We start from the raw sequence: 21,618 nt of genomic DNA, 5'->3' as shown, positions 1-21,618 counted from the left end.
CATTTGAGTGCAAACCATCCCATAAAACATCTACAACCCTAAATTGAGGATTCTATAGATCATCCATATATACAGTTATGTATTTGTGTGGCCTGTGCGTACTTTCTCTGCTTGTTTATTGGTTGAAGCGTCCGATGGCGTCAAAAAAGAGGCAGAGTTAAAGATACACGTCACCGCATTCTTCACTTTCTGTACTTTATTCGAACTGACTTCATTTTATAATTAATAATTACATTTTCTAATAATAAATGCAATTATTTATTATTATTTATTATTTAACATAAAACTCTATAAAAACAATTCCCTAGAAGTGTTTTGGTCTATTGTGCTAAACAAATTGGTGTTTATTGATTTATTTAAGTTTACTGTGTGGCAAATGCAATTCCGCGATAAACCGGGGGGTGGGAGATTTGAACGGGGGGGGGGGGGGGGATTACTGTATATGCTTACGGTCAACGATTTTTCATAGTCGGCGTCAGCTTCCTAAGTGGATACGGCTGTATGGGATCCGGATGCCTAGTCAGTGTATTACCTGCAGTAAACAGCACTCAGCACTCACGAAGTAGCGGAGAGCAGGGACAGCACTGCTGAGCAACGCGACAGCAACAAAAAAATAAATAAATAAATAAATGTATTATTAACTTATTTCATCTGCCTGAAAGTCGTCCTCCTGTTGTCCCTGTGCTCAGCAGTATATCCGTCTGGCTCTGCCCCTGCACTACTCTCTGTTTCTGCAAACCAGGAGAGTGCTGTCTACTACAGATAATACACTGACTAGGCAGAAGAGTCACACCACTTCAAAACAACTAACCCATCAATAACATTGATTTTGATGCGAATGTATGAAGTCATCTGTATTTACATACAAACACAATGTCTTTCATCTCATTTGAGGCAAAGTCTCTTCCTAAATCATCAATGCAATGATAGAGGTATTAATAACTGACCTGTTCATCTTTGTGTAGATTTCGTGTTTTTATAAGCTGCTAGTTCGGTCTTGCACTAAAAGCCGAAGTGGTGGCTCAAATATGACCAGGGGTTCACTTCATTTCCTTTCAGTTCAACTACAGCAGAATTTGACGGGGTTTGGCTTTCAGCTGAACCTCTGAACTATCTGATGTGTCCGTCTCCATCTTTCTATCTTTTTTTAAAGTGAGGGATGTGATTTATAATATAGAGAAGTACAAAAAACTCTAAAAAGTAGGTAAAAATATATAACCCACCACTCACTGACAGTAACGCAAGTAACTGTGATTCATTACTTTCCACCTCGTGTGATGAGGCACAAGAAGTTAAGAGGAAATATTAAACTTACACTTTATCTTCCACGTCTTCTGCCATTCGCAGAATTTCAAATAAAAGCACCATTTTTCCGGAGTGTTCCAGAACCTCAGAATCCGGTTCGCTCACAAACTCCTTGTACCAGTCAGGGGAAGGGCTGCCAGGACCAGAGTTACTGGGACGAACTAATGAAATCACACACACAGAACGATGCGAAAACATTAGCTTAAAAATCAGTTACTTTCAAATGGATTTCTTTTACACACTAAACTGCCAAACGTTGGTGGACACCGGGTCATAAGTTTGGCATGCACTTTTTTAAGACTGCATTCCACATTTAGTCACAATTTGCTCTTGTAATTCCCTCGACTCTTCTGGGAAGATGTTCCACTAGATTTTGGAGCGTTGTGGACATTTGTGTTCAGTCACAATGGTGTTAGTAAAGTCAGGTACTTATGTAGGTGAGGTGAGGAGATCTGAGGTGCAGTCATTGTTCATATTCATCCCAAAAGCTGCTCAGTAGGGATGAGATCAGCGCTCTATAGCGGACCACTCAAGATCTTCCTCTGGGTTTCCAAGTTCAAGTGAGCTTAAAATATTTTGCTGCCGCATCCAAAGACGCGTGGTAACAGTTTGAAGAACCACCACATATGGCAGAAAAGGTCAGGTTATGCTAATAATTTTTGTCCATATAGGGTCTCACTGGCATTAATAGAAGTACAATTATGCAAAATATGGTATGTAACATGTTAATATGCTTAGTGATGCAGAGGGCAAAGCTGATAAACTTATGGAAGGAAAAATCGCCTCAATAAAGCAACTTAAGTGGCTCTTTAGCGGTTTCCAATCGCATGCATTGGTGACCGAATGAAAAGAAATCTCATCAAACCAGAAACTGGCCAATAGCCAGAGACATTAGGTCAGAAAGGTAGGCGTTTCCACAGACCATAATAAAACACTGACTGGACATATAAATATGCACTTATTCTCCCTGCACCACAAACAGACCTCTTATCTGTTCAGAGCTTATGGTGCACAGAAAACAAAACAAGAGATCATTTGTGTAAAAGGAGAACTGATTGGTAATAATGTAGGGATTCCAATAAACCTGCTTTACCCATTCAGTCATGATATTTGCTTTGGTTGAAAATAAAACCAACACCATCCAGGAAATCACTGCAAGCCACCAACAAATTGAGAACACAAACCAAATCGAACCAAACTCACCTTCTTCAACAGGCTCAGCTCGATTCCGCCCCTCTGGGTTTCCTCCACGCGAGCTCGTGTTCCACTCCTTAATCACCTCCACGTCGTCACTGTCGGACTTGTCCGAGCTCTCGCCTTTGCCTTTCCCCCGTTTCTTCTTCCTGCGTGTGATTCGCATCAGACACGTGTATCAGCACAATGACGACAAAAGTCAAAAGGACAAACTGACTGCAAGCTGGAATGGGATTCGGACCTTTTGGGTTTTTCGTCTTCAGAGGTCAGGCTCATTGAAGACTCCTCGGTTTCAGATGCGATGAACTCATCCATGCTGTCCTCATCAAAGTACCCCTGTTAAGAGCAAAATACATCATGGTTGATCATCAACGCCCAAATGATTTAGGGATTCGTAGTGCATTAAAAAAAAGTCTTTATCCTTAGTTATTATAGTCAGAAATCATCCAAATCTTCAATAAAGAAAGCATAAGTGACCTAAGTGACAGTGATTTCATGACTGAAATACGTGAACCACACAAGGATTGTCTGCGTTTTTTTTTAGATTCGGCTGCAGAAAAAAATACGATCCGAGTGTCTTAACTGTATTTGCCTGCATGCGGTTTGTTTATTTATTTGAAGGTATTTAACAGAGTGTAACTGTGTTTACATACTGCATCGAAAAGAATCACTCAATTCACTTAATTAAAGCCAGATTTTTTTTCCTCTGATTGTAGACACGATTCACAATCATTTATGGGACAGCCGGTGTTGACGTTCGTCACAGAAAATCAAGCAGCGTAAAAAAAAACAGCAGACAGGCAATAATGACGGGTGGAGCTGCTTAAGGAGGCCGAATTAACAGAGCTGAGGTAGGAGCAGAAATGCCTGTACAACGTCAATTCAAACAACCATCACAACCATGCAGACAAGGGGGAGGAAAAAAAAAGTGGGGTCTCGAATGCCGAACCTTTGAACCAATCGGGTGCGGCCCCCGTGTTTGTTTTACTATCGAGGTCTCCTGGTAACAGGATAGTATATGTTTTTGTGCACGGTCGGTTCAGCAAAAAGTTACAAGTTGCTACAAATTTATAACTATATATATATATATATATATTTATTTTTTTCTTCTTTCTTTTTAAAAAAGATTACAATAATTATTTTTTTTTTAAAAATACTATGCTTGCATATCAGTAGGACACACGCTTGCTACCAGGTTACCGTGCTTGGCATGAACGACTGTACAGAAAGTGATGACTGGGAGGAAACGCCAGCAATCCCCTGAGATGGTTTTAGTGCTGATCAAGGCAGAGAGGCCTGCAGCTCACCACTGGTGTACCTTTGCCCATTTACCTTGTTTTCCTTACTGATGTAGTCCAGCTGGAGACACCAAGGATGTGTCCAGATTCTGCTGAGCATCTGGAAATCCTGGAAAAGCTTTGTGCCTGCGCGGCCTCGTCCCCCCTCTAAGGCAGAACCGACACCTGCTCAGGAAAAAAGGATCGGTTTATTGAGCGGTGACAGCACAACGTTTACGGCATTTGGCAGACAACCTTATCCAGTTTTTTCTTATACACAAATGTGTAGCAACTGAGAAATAAGGGCCTTGCTCAGGGGCCCAGCCATGGCAGCGCTGAGCTCTAAACTAAAATTCTGCTTATTCCAACACCTTAACCACTGAGCTACCACTTCCCACGGACGTTGAACAACATGAGGAGAGAAATGTCAAAGCGAATTATTGAAGCGTTTACCAGTGGCATGCTGGAAGGCCACAAATATTCTGTGCTAACTGGATATACTTTTAGTCTGCATCAATGCATTTACCAAGCTCGGTAAACTTTATACATTAGCCAGCAAACGCCTGGTGGGCTACATACGCAATTTAATATTATCTCCAGGAACAGCCTGGCTGGAACATCACGTTTTGGGAATCTACAGAAACTACGCAGCAGTTCATTAGTATGTAGTTTTTGAGGGTGGGTTTTTTTTCCTCATTTTGCTTTTCTTTTCCTCCTCAGTTCAGTGTCTGTTCTTATTGTTTTATCCATGATGTGTGGCTGTTTTTATTCTTTTCTCTCTTAATGTTGTTCTGAAATGTATGGGCTCATTTCTTAAGCTGATTTTCTAACGGTGAACTGTTACATTGCACTTGTGTGCAGGAGTTGCTTGGGGAGGGGGTGCTTTTTTTTTCGGTGGGGTGGGCTGGGGGGTTCAATCAAAATTAGAAAAGGTAACTGCAGTGTTTCATGTTTTATTCCTTCAATTAAAAAAAATGAAATAAATCTCCAACAGTGATATGACGCACCATTTTTAAAACCTAATGAAATCTGGACTTTAAATCTCGTTGCTTCTTCCTGCTTGTTAATATAATCAACATTTTCCCAGCATTTAAACCAGAAAATTCGACTAGTGAACATGAGCAGGAACGATTGCAACAATAAATGGTTATATTCTACTGTGATCAGTGTGGCTCTTTACACCCATGTTCTTAACTATGCAAGTAACGTTTTGTTGGTGTGAAAGCATTCTCTATTGAAACAAATGGTGTGCTGAGATTATTGTTGGCCAAATATACAGCACCAGAAAGTTTCAAACATATTATTAGGCTACAATTTTCACTTTACTGGGAAAAATAATGAAAATGTGACCCACTTAAAGCAAGTTTGAACCTGAGCAATACATTGGATCTGATTTGAACCTGGAGGTCAGTCCTGCTTGGGAAAAAAAATGCACAGCATAAAGTACACTACACTCAAAAATGCAGTGCCACAGCGTCCAGCTGGCGTAACGAGACACCTGCTGGAAAACGCTGCCAAAACTCTTCATTAGGGGAAAAGCAAAAAAAAAAAAAGGATGTGGGAATTTGTCTGGATAGGCAGATCCACACCAGCTGCCATGCAATTCCCCCAACTGCACATTTACTTTAATAGCAGCTCAATCCAAGTTTAAACATGACTAAACCCAACAGTGTTTTCACATCTCAAATTAGGATTTTGGAAACGAAAGACTGAAGGGTGAACCATATACGGGTGTCTCTTCAAAAGCTGAACTATTATGCGATGATTACTGTGTAAAAACACAAGTTGACCTGCACAATATTTAGGATGGACCTTTACCTGTAAAGTGCTCCAAATAGTATCTGTACAGTTTGCACTGCATAGGCATCATCCTCACCGCAAGCACATACTCGTGTTTAGGTGGCAGGAACTTCGTAAGTGCTGTGTAGTCTCTTCTCTAAAAAAAAAAAAAATATATATATATATATATATATATATGTAAGGAATATTAAACGCACATGCACACACTAAGCCCTTATGTGAAATGCAGGGGTGGACAAATCAGCACTTCTAGTTGCCAGGACTAACAGGTTTGAGGTCCAGGTCCTGGCTATTTTTGTACATTTTTTGTGTCTAGCTGCCAAGTGGACAATAGGCTCGACCAGCTGAATTAAAAACATTACTTACCATACACAGATTGTAATCTTTTTAACAGCATGGACATGCAGGGATCCCAACAATGGGGGCAGAAAAGTTGTGTGTGTGTGTCCTGTTTTACGCGTCTCAGCAGAAGCACGTAAGCCTTCACCCCTCCCCAGGTGTTAGTCCATGGCTATGTGAGTACCATATTTTCCGGACTATAAGCCGCTACTTTTTTCCCCACATTTCGAACCCCGTGGCTTAAACAATGCAGCTAATTTATGGATTTTTCCAGGTTTTTCCCGGTTTCACAAACTTCATGCCAAAAAACTGAGCCCCATAACATTAGACGAATGAAATTGCCGAACGGGTTCAGGTGAACTAATGAAACTCTTTATATCAAATCAGATGCGCTCCCACTGAATCGGGCCGCACCACATCATAAATATGGATGAGGTTCCTCTGACGTTTGACCTGCCGCTCACTCGGACTGTCTACAGGAAATGCGAATCGTTTTCACGCTGAAAACAACCGGGCATGAAAAAAACGCACTTCACCGTGTTCTGAGAAAAGCTTCACCGATGGTGATTTTTAAACGCACGACGATGCCAAAAGAAAAACTCCCGAGAGAAATTGTTGTGAAAGGAAGGAGGAAGACAGTGAACAATGACTTTCTTGGTAGGCTACTGTTTAGATACAAGCCGTGTAACAGGAACTGTCTATTATTAAAGCCTGTGTAAAGTTCATTAGTTTCAGTGTAGACCTGCGGCTTATAGACAGATGCGGCTTATTTATGTTCAAAATAAAAATCTTTAACAATTCAGTGGGTGCGGCTTAAAAACCAGACCGAAATCATGAAATCAGTTATTCTTTCTAAATGAACGATCAAATTGTGGACCTAAAATAAGAACGTGTAAGAAGCACAGACTTACTTGGACGCATCCTGCCAGCATCTCATAGAGAATGTGTGCTCGTTTCTTCATGATGCGCACGTCGACCATCGTGGAGTCGGCGCACTGGCCGTTTTGGATGGGGTTGATGAAACGATTCCTAAATTCCTTAACTGAGCCCAGCAAGTTTTCTTTGATAAAGTTTACCATGCAATGGTCTAAGGAAAAGAGAGAGAAAAAAAAAAGAAGAAAATTATGTCATTTAGCAGGGAGGTTAAACATTTCTTTAAAAAAAAAAAAAAAAAAAAAAGAAAAAAGAGTTTTTGACCCACAGGTCCCGAAACCCTGCCGTACGGGCTTCAAATTAAAATCTGATTAAATTAAGATTCCCTTTTGAAATGGAACAATTATAAATAAAATAATATACACAGCAGTCACTCACACTCAATCAGGTTATTCTGAAGCGGTGTTCCTGTCAGGATCACTCTTCGCCGGGTTTTGATGGAGTTCATGGCTTTAGACACAGCAGAGGCTTCGTTCTTCAACACGTGACCCTCGTCGCAAATAACAAAATCTGGACCTGCAATAGGACATTTCAGAGAAATATATTTTTTTTTTATAAAAGTGTAAAGGATGAGGCCGATGTGGTTCAAGCATCAAGTGAACTGGTTCATCTGATGTCAAGAAATATGTTAAATTAATTGCAAGGGATATACCTTGAACGAAGATGGTGGAAAACCAAATAAGGCAGAAACTAAAGATCACATGCGTGGATTAAAATTTTCTGGACACATACTTCCAAATAAAGCCAGATGATTGCATTAAGGGTGTTGGCAGCACTTAGGGCAAAATTGGTCATTAAGGTCCTTAATAAAGGCCAACCGATTCATCGATTTTGCTGATTATTTGGCAGAACTATCCGTTATCAGCAAAAATCGATACTGATAGTTTTTCCGGCCTCTTAATCTGCTGTCATTAGGAGAGTGGCCTCTAGGGGGATTACTGATGCCACATGCTGTTTGTTTTTACAGGCGAGACTGCGCACTGCAACGAGAGCACTATACAGTCAACCCCCGATAATTCGCGGTTCGGAACTTGTGTTCGGGGATTCTTGTTTGAAACCTAACTAACAGCAAGCTGCGCATTATCTTACATTTTACAGCGGAACTGAATGTTATGGAACGTTAGGAATAACATTTTACAAATTTTATACATTTTCATTTTCCGAACTCCTGGGGGGCCTTAGAACTTAACCCCCGCGAGTTACGGGGGACCACTGTATCAAAATATTTATCATCAAATTAATAAAAATATAATAAGAGGGTTTCTTCCTCAGTCATATAGGGAATTTTTCCTTGCCACAGTCACCCGAGGCTGCTCATCAGAAATACAGACACATATAAACTTGAACTTCATACCCAAATGTGAAACATCCACAACAGTGTTTCGGCACAACTACTGTTTGGAACTTGAGGCAATGGCATGGTGCACTTCACCTGGGTTAACGAGGGTCTTTTGGAATGTCTCTTTAAGCTTTTTGCTCTTGATGTTGCGGCCTTGCGTTAGGTTGCGGTACATTTCGTAACCGATGATCATAATGCCGCCGTCTTCGTGCCAGCGCTGCAGGGCGTACGCGCGCTCCTGAGGCCTCTTCACCGTGGCCAACTCGGTCACCTGATAAACACACGTGAGCGCAAACTCAGCCGAGAACCTACTTTAAAGTATATCGACTATGAAAACCCCCTCACAACCTTTTACTTAGCCAATAAAAGTCAAACAACATCATGTAAAACCAATACAAAATGTATATATACACTATATACACTCTAACTGCATTGATTTTGGGTTGGTATTTCCACCCCTGACTATTTCATCATATCATATATACACACATTAAAATACAAATAAAAAAATTCAACGGCTTGGAATAAATAAATCCGTGCAGCGTTAAATGATGGAATGGTCTCTGAATGTAGCCAGGTAGTGAAAATCCCAACCCAACATCAATGCGGTTATAGTCATGATTATTTATATTTATGATTGTAGTTATTCCGCAGTTTGATTACTTACTTGAAATTAATGGGTTCTATTCAAATCCCCAGAACAAGGTGGCCTATAAATATGCTAATTAGGGCCTAATGTTTTCTACTGGTTAAAAAAATCTAAGGATTTAGACGCTTAATGGCTACAATAAATGGTAAATTATTACTGCACAAATTTAAATAACGAGTCTAGTATTTGCATAGAAAAACAAACAAAATCATAAAATCAATCTGAACCGAGAGAGTCTGTGGAGTTTATTTTGCAATCACGTGTTTCAGTACATCTTTCGACATATATACGAACAAACATGGACATAGCCGATAAAAAAACAATGGAAATGGTCTTTGCATCGACGCAACTCTAAATCTTTACCTCTAAGCTTTCCTCGTCCTTCAAGCCCTCCTGCCACTTCTCAAACTCATTCAGCCAGTTGAGGACGGTGTTGAGAGGACACACCACCAAAGCCGTTGAGAAATCGAGTTTCTCGCACAGGAGCACAGTGTGGAGAAACGTCACCACCTGCAGGACAACAGAAGAACAGCAGACCCACTACTCATTTATATTTCTTACACCACATTGTGCAAATCAATTTTTCCATGTGGATCATTTTTCTCCAGTTAAAGACTGACATTGAACTGCTATGTAAAAACGATAACACCTGTCCTATTAAAGTAATAGGAATTTTTTTTTTTTTTTTGCAAAAGATTTGAAATGATAGACACTGAACAAAGCATTAAGCAAACGTTCCACTAGATGGATGCGACACCCTTCAACCAAAGATCATTTATCTTAGCTGTTGGCTTTCGATTATAGCAAAAGTAATTCTAGCTTCATAAAGAATGATGTATCTATTATAGGCAAGCTATTTCACCTTTTGAAACGATGGACAGTGGTCCCCCGGAACTCGCGGAGGGTTACTTTGAGACAAATCAGCAAATTTTGGTACCTTAGTGAATTCATGTAGACATCATGTCACTATGTATTTGACCAAATACATAGTTTAAAATTTTATTCCTAACGCTCCTGAACATTCGGTCCCGCTGCGAAATCCCACAAATTTCAAGATAACCTGCAACTTCCAAATGAGAACCGGCAAATTTTCCGAGCTGCAAATTTTCGGGGGTTGACCGTATACAGGCGCATTTAGTTTAAACGTTATGCTATTGTAATTGACAGGTGCTTTAATGCAAATGTAAAAAAGATACGCTAGAAAAGTAAAAAAAAAAAAATCATCCAGATGTAAAAAGTGAATGAATGAATAAATAAATAAAGTTAGATTTATATATATAAAAAAAAAAATAAATAAATAAAAAAAAAAGGTGATGGTTGAACAGAGGGAACATTGCCCGAGCAGATTGTAACTGACAAATGTGACCTACTGCCTACATATAGGACCAACTGTGTCTGACCCAGGGGACTTTCCACTCAGAGTAACGCTTTCTCTCAGAGGCAAGTCTGTACATAAACCACAAGCACTGTGTGGTAAGTGAAGTGTGAAAGCTCTGTGCCTGAATTTGAGGTGTTTGAATAGGTGATAGCTCTGTATTCAGTGACAGTTAAACGCATGAGCCGTGTACCTTTTTAGAAAGCGCACGGAGGACACAGGGAGGGCTTAATTGGTAAAATGTGTGCATGGTGGCGTGAACCGTGCAAACGATTTAAAACCGGGTGTGCATGACAACACTTCCTAGAGTATTTAAGCACTGGGGCTTTTGTAAACCAGGGTCTATACTTTGACTCAAATGAATACAAATAAAAAAGTCAGCGCTTAATACATTTGTGTATAGAAGTTATTTGCCTTTTTTTTTATATTAGAATGATTTTACTGCCATAGTCATTTTCTATTCTTAAAGCTAAATATAATTAAACCCGTTACCATCAGATCATCTCTTTAATGAGCAGACATTTTTTCCCTACCCTCATACTTAAGGCCGAGACGGGTCCGGTACATTTCCTGAAATTTTTAATTTCTTCTGGGGAATGTTGGAAATATTGCAAGAAACGTTTTATTTTAATTTATGGGAATTCATTAGAACTTTGGGGAGGTTCGGTTATAAGCCGACATGCATGCAAACTAACGCAAATTGACTGAACTACATTTAAGTTCCCCATTATAGACTAACCTGCAATTTTGTTGCAGTTCCTGTATTGAACGGTCATAATTTTGCACCCCTAAACACTACTGCTTTCCCCATCATGGCAGTTCACACATTGTTGAAAACTCCCTATGCTTCCTAAAGAACATTCTGAAGAATGAAACATGATCAGTCCATATTGCTTTACCTGAAGGGTTTTGCCCAGACCCATGCAGTGTGCAAGGATACAACCAGAGCCAGATGACTTCAGAGTCTTCCTAACAGACTCACAACAGCAATCCCAGATGAACTGCACACCTGCAGAAGCAAACAAAAAGGCAGCATGGGTTACTAAATGACTACTGCGACCATTTGCAGGTTTCTAGTGTATGGAAGATGCAGTATACCAGTGTAAAAACACACATGGGACATAATTCACACTGACTTACCGTCCACCTGATGGGGCTTCAACTTGGTCACCATATTCCTGTGGACTTGGACAAGTGGCTCCTTGGTCTCTTCATCCTCATCCAGCACCAATTTAGTAGTAATGGGACAGTTGATCTGTGAGGATTCCTCCACCACGATTGTCTAAACGAGCAAGATTGCATTATGTAGGGGTTGGACCCCGATTAGAAACTTGGTGGTGGTAGCGTTCGACAGTAACAGTACAATCTGCATTTAAAAGCTGTAACCTCTGTCCCACCGTTATGCCCCCAGTCTACTTACCTCTCGCAGTTTTTCTCTCAGTCGCTCTTTTTCGGCTATTCGTTTACGCCTCTCTTCTTCCTCCTTTAACGCGTTCTGGGTCTCCGAGCGTAGCTTGTCATCCTTCAGGATCTTGCGGATCTTCTTGCGTCCTTTCGGTGTGCCTTTATCGTCCCCTTCTTCGCCACTGTCATCGCCTTCCTCCGCACTCTGTGGAGAGGAAAAAGAAAAACATAAAAGAGAAAAAGCCTCGGCCACATTCGAGCATGCAGCGTAAACACGGCTCTGCTGGCCAGCAACTACGTGGACAGTACCTTGTTGCTCGAGGAGTCGTCTTGAACCTTAATCCGTCGCCGCTTCTTCTTCTTCTCTTTCTGGTAACTCCTTTCGCCGTCTTTCTCGGCTTTTTTGGAGGACCTGCGAGAGTGCGTTCGTCAGGTTTGGCATCAGGAGAAAAATAAAGACAGCGTTTTTCTAGCCAATGACGCTTTATTGAGATACCCACACAAGATCTAATCTGTTAGCCAAGACTGTGGGGAATGTTAAATAAAACAACCAGATTTGGTTCTGCATTGGAGTTTAACCGATTAAACGGATAGAGCTGAGCTTGGAATCCTGTCTCACCGGGTTTTTCTCTTGGTGCTCTTGCTGTCCTCGTCGTCTTCACTCACGGCCTCGCTCAGCGCCGACTCGCTGCCCGAACCAGAGCCGGATCGCTTGAAGTCTGAATCAGCAGAGTCATCACTGCTCACTGCATGGAGCCGAATGAAAAAAACATCGACAGAAATATGAGCGCGGTATAATAGTGACATCACGCAAAAGTTCGTATTGTGTCCTGTTATAAAAATCAAGCGTATAAACAACCAAAGATTTTTAGAATCCTGGTTTAAAAATGAAGGGGCCGAGCATGAAACTGATCTCTGGCACATCCTGTATTTTCGAGTAAGTGCATGAAAGGCTTTTAGCTGGGTAAACACTGACCTTTCCGTCTTCCTCTTCTCTTCGCCTCTTTATTGCTCTTGGATGGTTTGTCGTTGTCAGATTCGGCCTCGCTTAACGTCAGCTTCTTGCGAAGCAGCTTGTGTCTCCGGCCGGCCTTTTTCACGTCCACTTCTGAACCAGAGTCAGAGTCTTCTTCCTCTTCTTCTGTGAGGGGAAAAAAAAAAAATTTCACTAGAAAGCAAGCTGCAAAGATTAAATCTGATTGAGATGTTCTTAAGGAAAAAATTATTACAATTCAGGAAAGCCTAGTTCTCAAAAATGTGAAGCAATTACATGGATATCACTTGTCAAACACAGCAATCTCATGACCTCCACACCTAAAAGAAAGACTCTCTTGCATTAGGAAGCTTGAAGGAGCCATTTTCTTTTACAAATCACTGACACTGGAGGCTCCTTACAAAAATATCATCATTAGGGCTGCAACAACTAATCGAAAATGAAATTTGTCGTCAACGAATGTCGCTATCAAGTTACGGTTTAGCCTGACGGTACGAACACAGCCGCTTGCCAAACGGTGAAGTGAGCCAAGGCATGGAAACATTTTATATTAAACGCAACAAAGAAAACTGTACTTGGAAGTTATGCAAAGCGGAGCTTGTAGGGGATGGAAGTACCACAGTGATGCACGAGCACGTTAAAAGGACACACGCTGGTGTCACGGACGAAGGCGAAACATCAGCACGGTAAGTAAAAACCTTATAATCCTCATCATGTGAAAATGGTAAAGTTTAATGAATGGTTTTAAGCGAATGATTATGCATTTATACACCATTGCATTTTTCCCCCGTTTGCTTGCTGCGTTTCTCCGTTCCATTCTCTTTTTATAGCGTTTGTCTACTACAACAGTTAACTTCTATTTTCAAACGTGATTTACTGCGGCTTTACTACGTTCCAATGCTTCTTTTCAATGTTTTTATATTTAATTTATGCACATGTTTAATTATTACTTAATTTAAAGTAATTATATATTTAAGACACTTATTTTTACGATGAGTTTTATTTTTTTTATTTTTTACAAATACTGCCAAAACAATGTATTATATTTTCTATAGTTTTTTTTTTTACGCATGTTTAAAGCACACTTTACAAACGCGGTCTTTTTTTGTTTGTTTTTTTTCAGGTTGGTTGGTTGGTTTTTGTTTTACAGCATTGGGAAATTTGTTCGAAGGAGAAATCCCGCATGCACTCTCACAAGCAGCTACTATAAGCTTTAAAATGTCTAAATTAAAGAAAGTTTAACTCAAAAGTTCAACTGGCTTTTGCATTAAGTGCACTTTTACACAAATACTCTGAATTAGGGTCTTGTATACATATAATAAGCAAAACATCTTTTAAAAAAGAAATTTTTTAAAAGAGATTTCAATATATGGAGTGCAAATGTGTAGAACAAGATGCCTTCCAGAAATCATTTTTGCTGCCACGTGTGTCATCCAAGCTCCTTGTTCATCAAACACAATATAAAAACTGTGGAAGAAAAAGAAAAAAGCTTTCTACCACAAATAAACTCTTCTTCAAATAACAGACTCTCAATCCACTGCAAAATGACTACACCTTCAGACAGGTTAAGGGAATTAAACTAATATTAAACAAGACACTGAACCAATAGCATCAGTCTGTTTCCAAAACAACCCACAGTACACAGTGTTACAGCTTTCTTTTGTTCTTTATCTACAAGACTCCGACCTTCACCACCAGAGCTGCCATCATTCTTGTCTTTGGTTGAAGACTTTTCCTCTTTGTCCTTTTTGAGGTCTTCGTCTTCTGAAGAGCTGTCATCCCCTGAGGAGTAATTGGCTTTGATCTGCGCTAACAGCATCTTCTTTGCAATTCTACAAAAAAAATGGGATAAAATAGAAGTCAGTAATCCATAAAAATAAGAAAAAAGCAACCAAAACCAGTTAATACCAGAGCATCTCTGCGAGTGATTTCCCTTAAGAAAAAAATAAAAAAATGTATTTGTTCGTAAGTTGTTACTGTGTTCGTTATTGGCTACAGATATCTCCTAACAATGTAAGAGATATAAATACTATAAAAAAAAAACTAAAAATATATATAAAAAAAAAATTATAAAAAATTTTGTATTTAGTCATTAAAAACAAAAAAAAAATGTATTTAAAAAAATAAATTAATTCACTGTTCTTACCGCGAAAAAAGGGGGATTGCGGTATTTTCTACTAAAACTATAAAACGTGCCAGAAACATGGTGCCACTGGGAGGGTTGAAGCTCAAGTTCTAGCACAGGCACTCCTAACTTTTTCTCCAAATGACGTATGAAGCATGCGCACATCATAAAAACACTCCCGTTTCTCCGATTTATACAGATCGTTTATCCAAACGTGACGCGTGCATAATCGCTCACAGGCCACATTAATCGAATCGCCTTCGTGCTCATTTATGTAGTCAGCAGATTAAAGCAAAAGCATGCAGTTCCCAGCTCAGCAGCGTTGCAATGAAGGTTCACAGCATCAGAATGGGAAAGAAAATCCTTGTGACTATGTAGTATAAGATATTTTTAGACTTTTACATAAGAACTGTTAAGTTAAATGCAGAAGAAAAAAAAAAAAAAAGGGGGGGGGGGAGAGCAGCTCTGCATGTGGAAATATTTTGTTGATGAATGAGGTAAGAGAACAACCACCACCCATTAAAACAAAAACAAGAAACCTCTCAAAATTAACCTTAAGGTGGATGAGCAGGGTTTCAACCAACAAAAATGACACTCGAGTGGGTGCGGATCACCGAAACCAGAAAGCTTATGAACCCATGAACGAGCAGAGGTGCAGGTGTTTATATCAATGTGGATACTAAGTTTATTAGTGGAAACTCCTAGTACTTGATCCATATTAGCTAATGGGATACTGATGCATTCATTGCTTTGCCTTTTTTTTTTTTTAATGGAACCACATGACTGCAGGAATCTTTATTCATACCTATTCTCGGGGTCGTCGTCATCGTCAACCACCTGAGAGGGTTCCTCCTTCACTTGGGCTTCATCTCCTGAAGACGACAAACAGTTTTTAGTTATGTACAGTATATTTTCAGACGATTAGATTTGAGGCAGTTGCTGCTTTTAGTTCACGATACGGATGGATCAATCCAATAATACATGCGTCTTGTTACACCGACATTATCAACGGAAATCCAAATCTGTAATAGTTACTAGCAATAACATACAGCACAAGACCAAACAGAACATGTTTTGCAGTGTTCTAGAGTTGAGGGAAAAATTACCGAAAGAGAATTTGTTTTTTTTACAGAATCAACTGAGCGCGAGTGAATTTGTTCTAAAGGAACAATCCCGCATGCACCCCTCAACAAGCAGCCACTAGAAGCTTTAAAATGTCTAAATTAAAGATATGTGGCTTTTGCATTTTTTGTTTTTACACTTTTATACATAAATAACCTGAATTAGGGTTTTATATACTTATAAGCAAAACAACTAATTTAAATAAATTCTTTTTAAAATCAGATTAATCAAGGAAAAAAAAAAAACGTCTAAATAATCGATTACCAAAACGATCGTTAGTTGCGGCCCTAATATTTAAATGCATTTTAATAAAATATGGCAATTAAATGCACTAAATAGGTTCAAGTTTGCACAAATTGCAATTTTTCTAAAAAAAGGAACTAAAACATAATAGTTCGTTTTAAGAGACCGGTCTTATTTTCTCTTGTATATTTAGTATTGCTATTTAATGAAGTAAAAGTACTTCGTATCCAATTAATCGATGGACTAATAGGGAGAACAATCTACTACTAAAATAATCAATAATCTGCTACTCTACTCATGCTCACTAAAACGTTGGGTGGTATGCGACAAAAGGTACCATGTTCTAAAGAAAAATGTAACCGAGAAATCTGATCGTCTCGTATTTCTCATTTGATCTCAAACCCAAATAGGCCATTAAAAAAAAAAAAAAAAAAAAAAAAAAAAAGGCCTTGCCACTCAAAATACATTTTGATGTTTTAGTCAAGTTTTTTCTTCTGTATCAGCATACTTCATTTTCTATATTGATTTAACTCTTAAATAAAGATGAACATTGACAATATATGTTTATCTTTACCCTCCACTTCAGTGTTCAATAATTAATTGATTAGTAACTGTCAGAGATGATAAATTTATATTTTATTTTCCATTTTTTCCCTCGACTTTACAGTCTGTAGCAAATCTATATGATATTACTGTATGATGGCAGGACAGAATTTGAGTATCGTGGTGTATTTTTATCATATCGTCGGCTCCTCTACACAAGTCACTTTGAGCAAAGAACAAGAAGTCGATCGCTCTGATTTGACTGACCTGATGACTGATGGAAAGCGTCCATGTGAGGCAGCACAGACTCGAGAATGGGTTTTATCTTCTGCTGATCGCCGCTGTCCTCTCCGGAGTCGGCTGCCTGCTCCTCCTCTTCGTCGCTGGACGACGAATCTTTCGCGGCGCTTTCTTTGCCCTTCTGCGACCTCCGTTTCCGCTCGAACGATCTCTTTCGACCTTTTTTGCCCTCCTTCTTATGTTCCTCCTTCTCCTCCTTGTGTTCCTCCTTCTCCTTCTTACCCTTTACCTTCTTGCTCTTCTCCTTCTTGTCTTCATCCACCTCCTTGCTCTCACTGTCCTCCTCCTTGCTTTCCTCCTCCTCCTCCTCCTTGCTCTCGTCGTCGTTCTCCTCCTTCTCCTTGGTCTCGCTCGCCTGCTTCTTGCCTCGTTTGGAAGATCTCTTTGTAGTGCTGAGCTTGCTTAAACTCTTGATCTCTTTCTCGAGATCCGAGTCATGGTTTGAAGAATCGGATTCTTTGCCCTTCTTTTTTTTGGCGGCTTGTTTCTTCGCTTTCGATGACTTTGCGTTTTCGTCCGTATCTGACGATGATGTAATAAGCTTGCGCTTCACGGACTTTTCAGAGGCTTGTCCGGCGGACTTTTTCACCTTTTCTTTGTTTCCTGCGGCCTTGCCGTTAGGCTCCGCCTCCGGTTCGTCGGAGGCGGACCCTATGCCTTCTACCTGCCGTAGAACCTCGGGGACTTCGTCCGAGTCGGAGTCTGATGGACAGACAGAAACTGGAACCTGTGAAGTGCTGCAGTCTTCGTCATTTTCTTTTGCTTTGTCTGACCTACCCTTACTCCTCCCTTCGGACGACTTGCGCAGAGGCGTGGTCTTCATTCTGGGAGAGCGCCTGCTTTCGTCTGGTGACAGAGCCCCATCCTTCTCTTTCGGCTCTTTCTTGCTTTCATCTTTCTTTATGGTGATTTTAAGAGGAATGGGGGTGAGCTTGACAACTAGCTTTTTGCTGACCTTTGCAGACTTCTTACCCGATTCGGTTGACTTTTGGTCAGACAGCGAGGTCTTACTTGATGTGCTGTCCGTGGAATCGAGAGAGTCCTTCTCGCCCTCTTGTTTTACACAATCTGAAAGACTCTCAACCATCTCAAAGAGTTCCTCGGGGACAGACGGCGGTATAGAGACAATGTCTTTGTCAAGGGAAGCTTCTCCAGTTTCACCATCTTCACAGTCAGCTTGGCTCTTAACCACATTTGCTTCATTTTCTTGAACCCCATCCTCCGGAATATCTGCTGAAGGAACTGCTTCTTCGATCATTTCTACGTCAGCAGGAACTTCATTTTCCTCATCCATGTAATCCTCGGATGCTGCTGGAACCTCATCTGTGGCATCATCCAGAACCACTTGGTCGTTGTCGTCTTTACTCTGGTCGACAGTCTCGGCGATGGGAAGCGCATTGGCTGCGTTCCGATTATCTACTAACTCGTTTCCTTCACCGTTCTGGACCTCCAAGTCTCTGAACTCTTGGTCTAGCGCCTCCTCCAAAGACACGTGGACTTCCTTCAAATCGGCCAGAACGGATCGAAACGCTTTCAAGTGCCTGTGACGGACAACGTTATCACCAAGGTAGACGGGTTCCTGCTGGATAAACTGCACGAAAGTGTTGTTCAAACCGTTTGTTGTCTCAATCAGCTTCTTTGTCTTTTTGACCAGTTCTTTGGGAACCTTTAACGTTTTGTAGGAGAAGGTTAGCGTGCCGGAGCCTTCGGAATTCACATCCCTCCCGTTCAGGGCTGTATTTTTTACTTTGCTCTGCTTGTGCTTCATACTGTCTCGTTTCGGTTTATCGTGGTCTGCCTTCGGCTTTTTCATGCACTCCAGGTTTCTCAGAACTTTCTCACAGGCTGCAACGAGGTCTTGGAGTGGCTCCGGGTGGCACACGAAGCAACGCCACTTATCGTCGTCGTTCATGATTCCAGAGAGCTCCTTCCGTCCGAGGTTGCGCAGGATACAAGTTTTGCAAAACGCGTTGCTACAATAGTCGCAACACATGAGATTACCTCCTTCGGCACACCACCTAAAAGAGGGCAAAGTTCGCCTCGTTAAGATCGTCAAATACAGGCATCCCACGCTACAAAGCGTACAGCATAAACACTCACATTTTACAGTAAATTCCTTGATTTTCAATTGGAGCTGATAATTCATATAACAAATGACTGAGAACTCGATTAAACGACAAATTGATTCTTTACCAGTGTATGTGCCAAACTCCAGAGTCGTGCGTTCTCTCATTTACATGTGTTTACTTCCACGCTCTCAGTAATGCTAGCTTGAAGACTGAGCAGATTAGCAAACTTATCCGAAGCAAAGACAGACACGAGTGAGCAGCCTAATACAGCCTATCCACCAAAAAAAACCTGGAGAAAACCAAAATTGGGGGGTGACATTCGGCAAAAAATCCGGCGTGCTGAATTTTACACAGAGGGAGAAATCCAAAAAAGACGGAAGAACATATGAAACTTGCGCATGATTTGACACGGAGGAAATCTAAATACGGCGTCTATGCGGCTCAGCTCCGCTTCGCTAAATGGACACACTAGTGCTTCTTAACTACTGCAGAACTACCAGATGTGCGCACTCGAGCCTCATCGGCGTGACCATTTGCCCCAAACTCTTCATGTTGTGCAGACTGACCTGCACTGTTCGTCCATGCCGTCTTCATCCTTACTGATGTCGTCGCTCATGTAATACTTGAAACAGGACTAGGGAGGAAACCAAAGTGTTAGTCACGAGCGCTGGTGGTGCACGTCGCCGCCATGCTGATGCGTGGAGTAAGCGGTTATATTTACTTTGCAGAGAAGAACTTTGAGTATTGGATGCTGATACACAGAGTCCCTCTGGAAATGATTGACTTGCTGCCCGCATGCAGTGCAATTAACTCTTGAGCATCTGATCTCTTCAAGGTGCTCATCTGGGAAAAAGACAAAAAAAAAAAAAAAACAAATGAGGCAAAAATAAAAATAAACGAGGGGGAACGCAGAAACAAACACGACCATCTTCGGAACAGAATCTCACCGGGACGCCTCCTTTGACTCTCTTCCTTGACTTTGCTGCCCCCTTTGTTACGAAACTCTGGGCCTTTGAATTCGTCTTTTCCTTCATTGTTGACAGGTTCTGGCTTCACGATAACTACGTCTGCACACAAAACAGGCAAAATGAACAACCGTGCATAGCTACGGCAGCCCACGCATCAGTCAGACCCCCGCGTATGTGCGCAAACCTTCGGGTATCTCTTCCATTTCCACCGTGGCATCCTGAGTATTAATGGCCGCGCTGTTGAGCTCACATTCGTCTGCAGACGCGGGCTCGTTTACAGCCGTGTGCTTCGTTACGACCGCGGGTTTTCTGAAATTAGCAGAGGGAAAGGAGAAACTGAATTGATTTGTGCAAGGCAGAACATAATACAACGTATTTATCTGGCTCGTTCGAATTTTACGTTTATACACCAACGTTCAACCTCCATATTTGGGTGTAATGAAATTTATTCATTATTATCATAAAAAAATGATTACCTTTTTGAGCGTGGCGTGGCCTTTGGGACTTCAGTGGAACATCCGGGCTGCAAAACATTTCCAAATACATTTTAATAACCAGTCAAGTGATTGATCAAGATAACCTTTAAATCCTTTCAAATTGTTACCTTGCAAATAAAAATTTATATTCAGATCAAAAGAAATGTGGAAATGTGTATTTTCTTGCCCTGCGTAAGCGATACACAGCGTAGAAGTAGACGTGTCATTTCCTCACACAGTGACGGTCGGATTTTAATTTGATGTTAGACACACAAATGCCATAGCGAATTGGACAATTCTAAACAATTCGTTGTTAGTTTAGTTTTTTTTTTTATCAAAGACATGTTGTGTTGTAATGGGTCCTGTGCAAAAGCCGCTTAAAAATAATTCGCCGTTTTTACTTTTAAAATATACGCTTTTTTTTTTAAGAAGAATAAAAATCTGTAATTTTTACTGATCGTCACACAAAGGCATTATTATCCAGCAGAACAGAAAGAAATATGGCACAGTGAGATGTTACCTTTTCCATTATTTCTTCATTAATGTTTGAATCACTGGAGGCCATTTTACCTAAAAGAGAATAAGACAAAAATGAACATGGGGGAAAAATTCAAGCCATGGAAGCGCTTTTTCTAGTTCGGAGGTAATGTGCGTATAGTCCTCGAGAACTCTTACCACTGGAGATTTCATTAACTTCAGATGCAGCAGTTTCTTCCTCTGACGAATGATCCAAGAATTCATGAAGTTTTGTCACCAGTGCAGAAAGCTTGGTAGATCTAAAAGATTACAAAAACAATAATGCCTCGTTTTAAACACATGAACATTCAAAACGGCTTTGTTTATCGCGCTGACGAAGTGAATAACGAGTCGACAATGCCGAGAGCCGTAAAAAGGAGGTGGAATACTGGAAAAGGAGCAAAAGTATTTCTAATCTAATTCAGCCAAATAAGTGCCTGGCTTCAAAACACACTCAATAGACTGAACAGAAAAGCACAACATGGACAAAGGTTTGTAGAGACCTGACCATAAAGGTCTAACGTGCTTTTTGAACCCATTACATTTCACATTGGACACAGATCTTCCCCTCCAACTCATCTAAACTAGATCTTCGTGGAGCTCGGCTTTGTCGTGCTGCAGGATTTGGGTCTCATAGTTCAAGTGAA

The 21,618-nt window shown here is 40.6% G+C and overlaps 1 protein-coding gene across 3 annotated transcripts in view; it reads right to left on the bottom strand.

The window, feature by feature from the left end:
• atrx (ATRX chromatin remodeler) overlaps positions 1-21,618 on the bottom strand; it is a 42,811-nt gene that overhangs the window by 16,130 nt on the left and 5,063 nt on the right. For 2 of the 3 annotated variants that reach the window (XM_083560160.1, XM_083560162.1), the window contains exons 2-26: positions 21,131-21,231; positions 20,976-21,025; positions 20,456-20,502; positions 20,164-20,288; positions 19,959-20,078; positions 19,733-19,854; positions 19,578-19,645; positions 16,910-18,960; positions 15,540-15,606; positions 14,296-14,441; positions 12,592-12,756; positions 12,235-12,361; positions 11,925-12,027; positions 11,632-11,820; positions 11,352-11,493; positions 11,111-11,220; positions 9,200-9,346; positions 8,281-8,458; positions 7,227-7,364; positions 6,827-7,002; positions 5,595-5,712; positions 3,832-3,962; positions 2,741-2,835; positions 2,509-2,648; positions 1,316-1,466 (exon numbers count right to left, since the gene is read on the bottom strand). In XM_083560160.1, coding sequence (XP_083416286.1) covers positions 1,316-1,466; positions 2,509-2,648; positions 2,741-2,835; positions 3,832-3,962; positions 5,595-5,712; positions 6,827-7,002; positions 7,227-7,364; positions 8,281-8,458; positions 9,200-9,346; positions 11,111-11,220; positions 11,352-11,493; positions 11,632-11,820; positions 11,925-12,027; positions 12,235-12,361; positions 12,592-12,756; positions 14,296-14,441; positions 15,540-15,606; positions 16,910-18,960; positions 19,578-19,645; positions 19,733-19,854; positions 19,959-20,078; positions 20,164-20,288; positions 20,456-20,502; positions 20,976-21,025; positions 21,131-21,231 — 5,007 coding nt within the window. The remainder of the gene's footprint in view (positions 1-1,315; positions 1,467-2,508; positions 2,649-2,740; positions 2,836-3,831; positions 3,963-5,594; positions 5,713-6,826; positions 7,003-7,226; positions 7,365-8,280; positions 8,459-9,199; positions 9,347-11,110; positions 11,221-11,351; positions 11,494-11,631; positions 11,821-11,924; positions 12,028-12,234; positions 12,362-12,591; positions 12,757-14,295; positions 14,442-15,539; positions 15,607-16,909; positions 18,961-19,577; positions 19,646-19,732; positions 19,855-19,958; positions 20,079-20,163; positions 20,289-20,455; positions 20,503-20,975; positions 21,026-21,130; positions 21,232-21,618) is intronic. The other variant, XM_083560161.1, reaches the window with a different exon arrangement.

This window comes from Silurus aristotelis, assembly GCF_946808225.1.
Source record: "Silurus aristotelis genome assembly, chromosome: 14".
Classification (NCBI taxonomy): domain Eukaryota; kingdom Metazoa; phylum Chordata; class Actinopteri; order Siluriformes; family Siluridae; genus Silurus; species Silurus aristotelis.
This window is presented reverse-complemented; position numbering and strand designations above follow the sequence as displayed.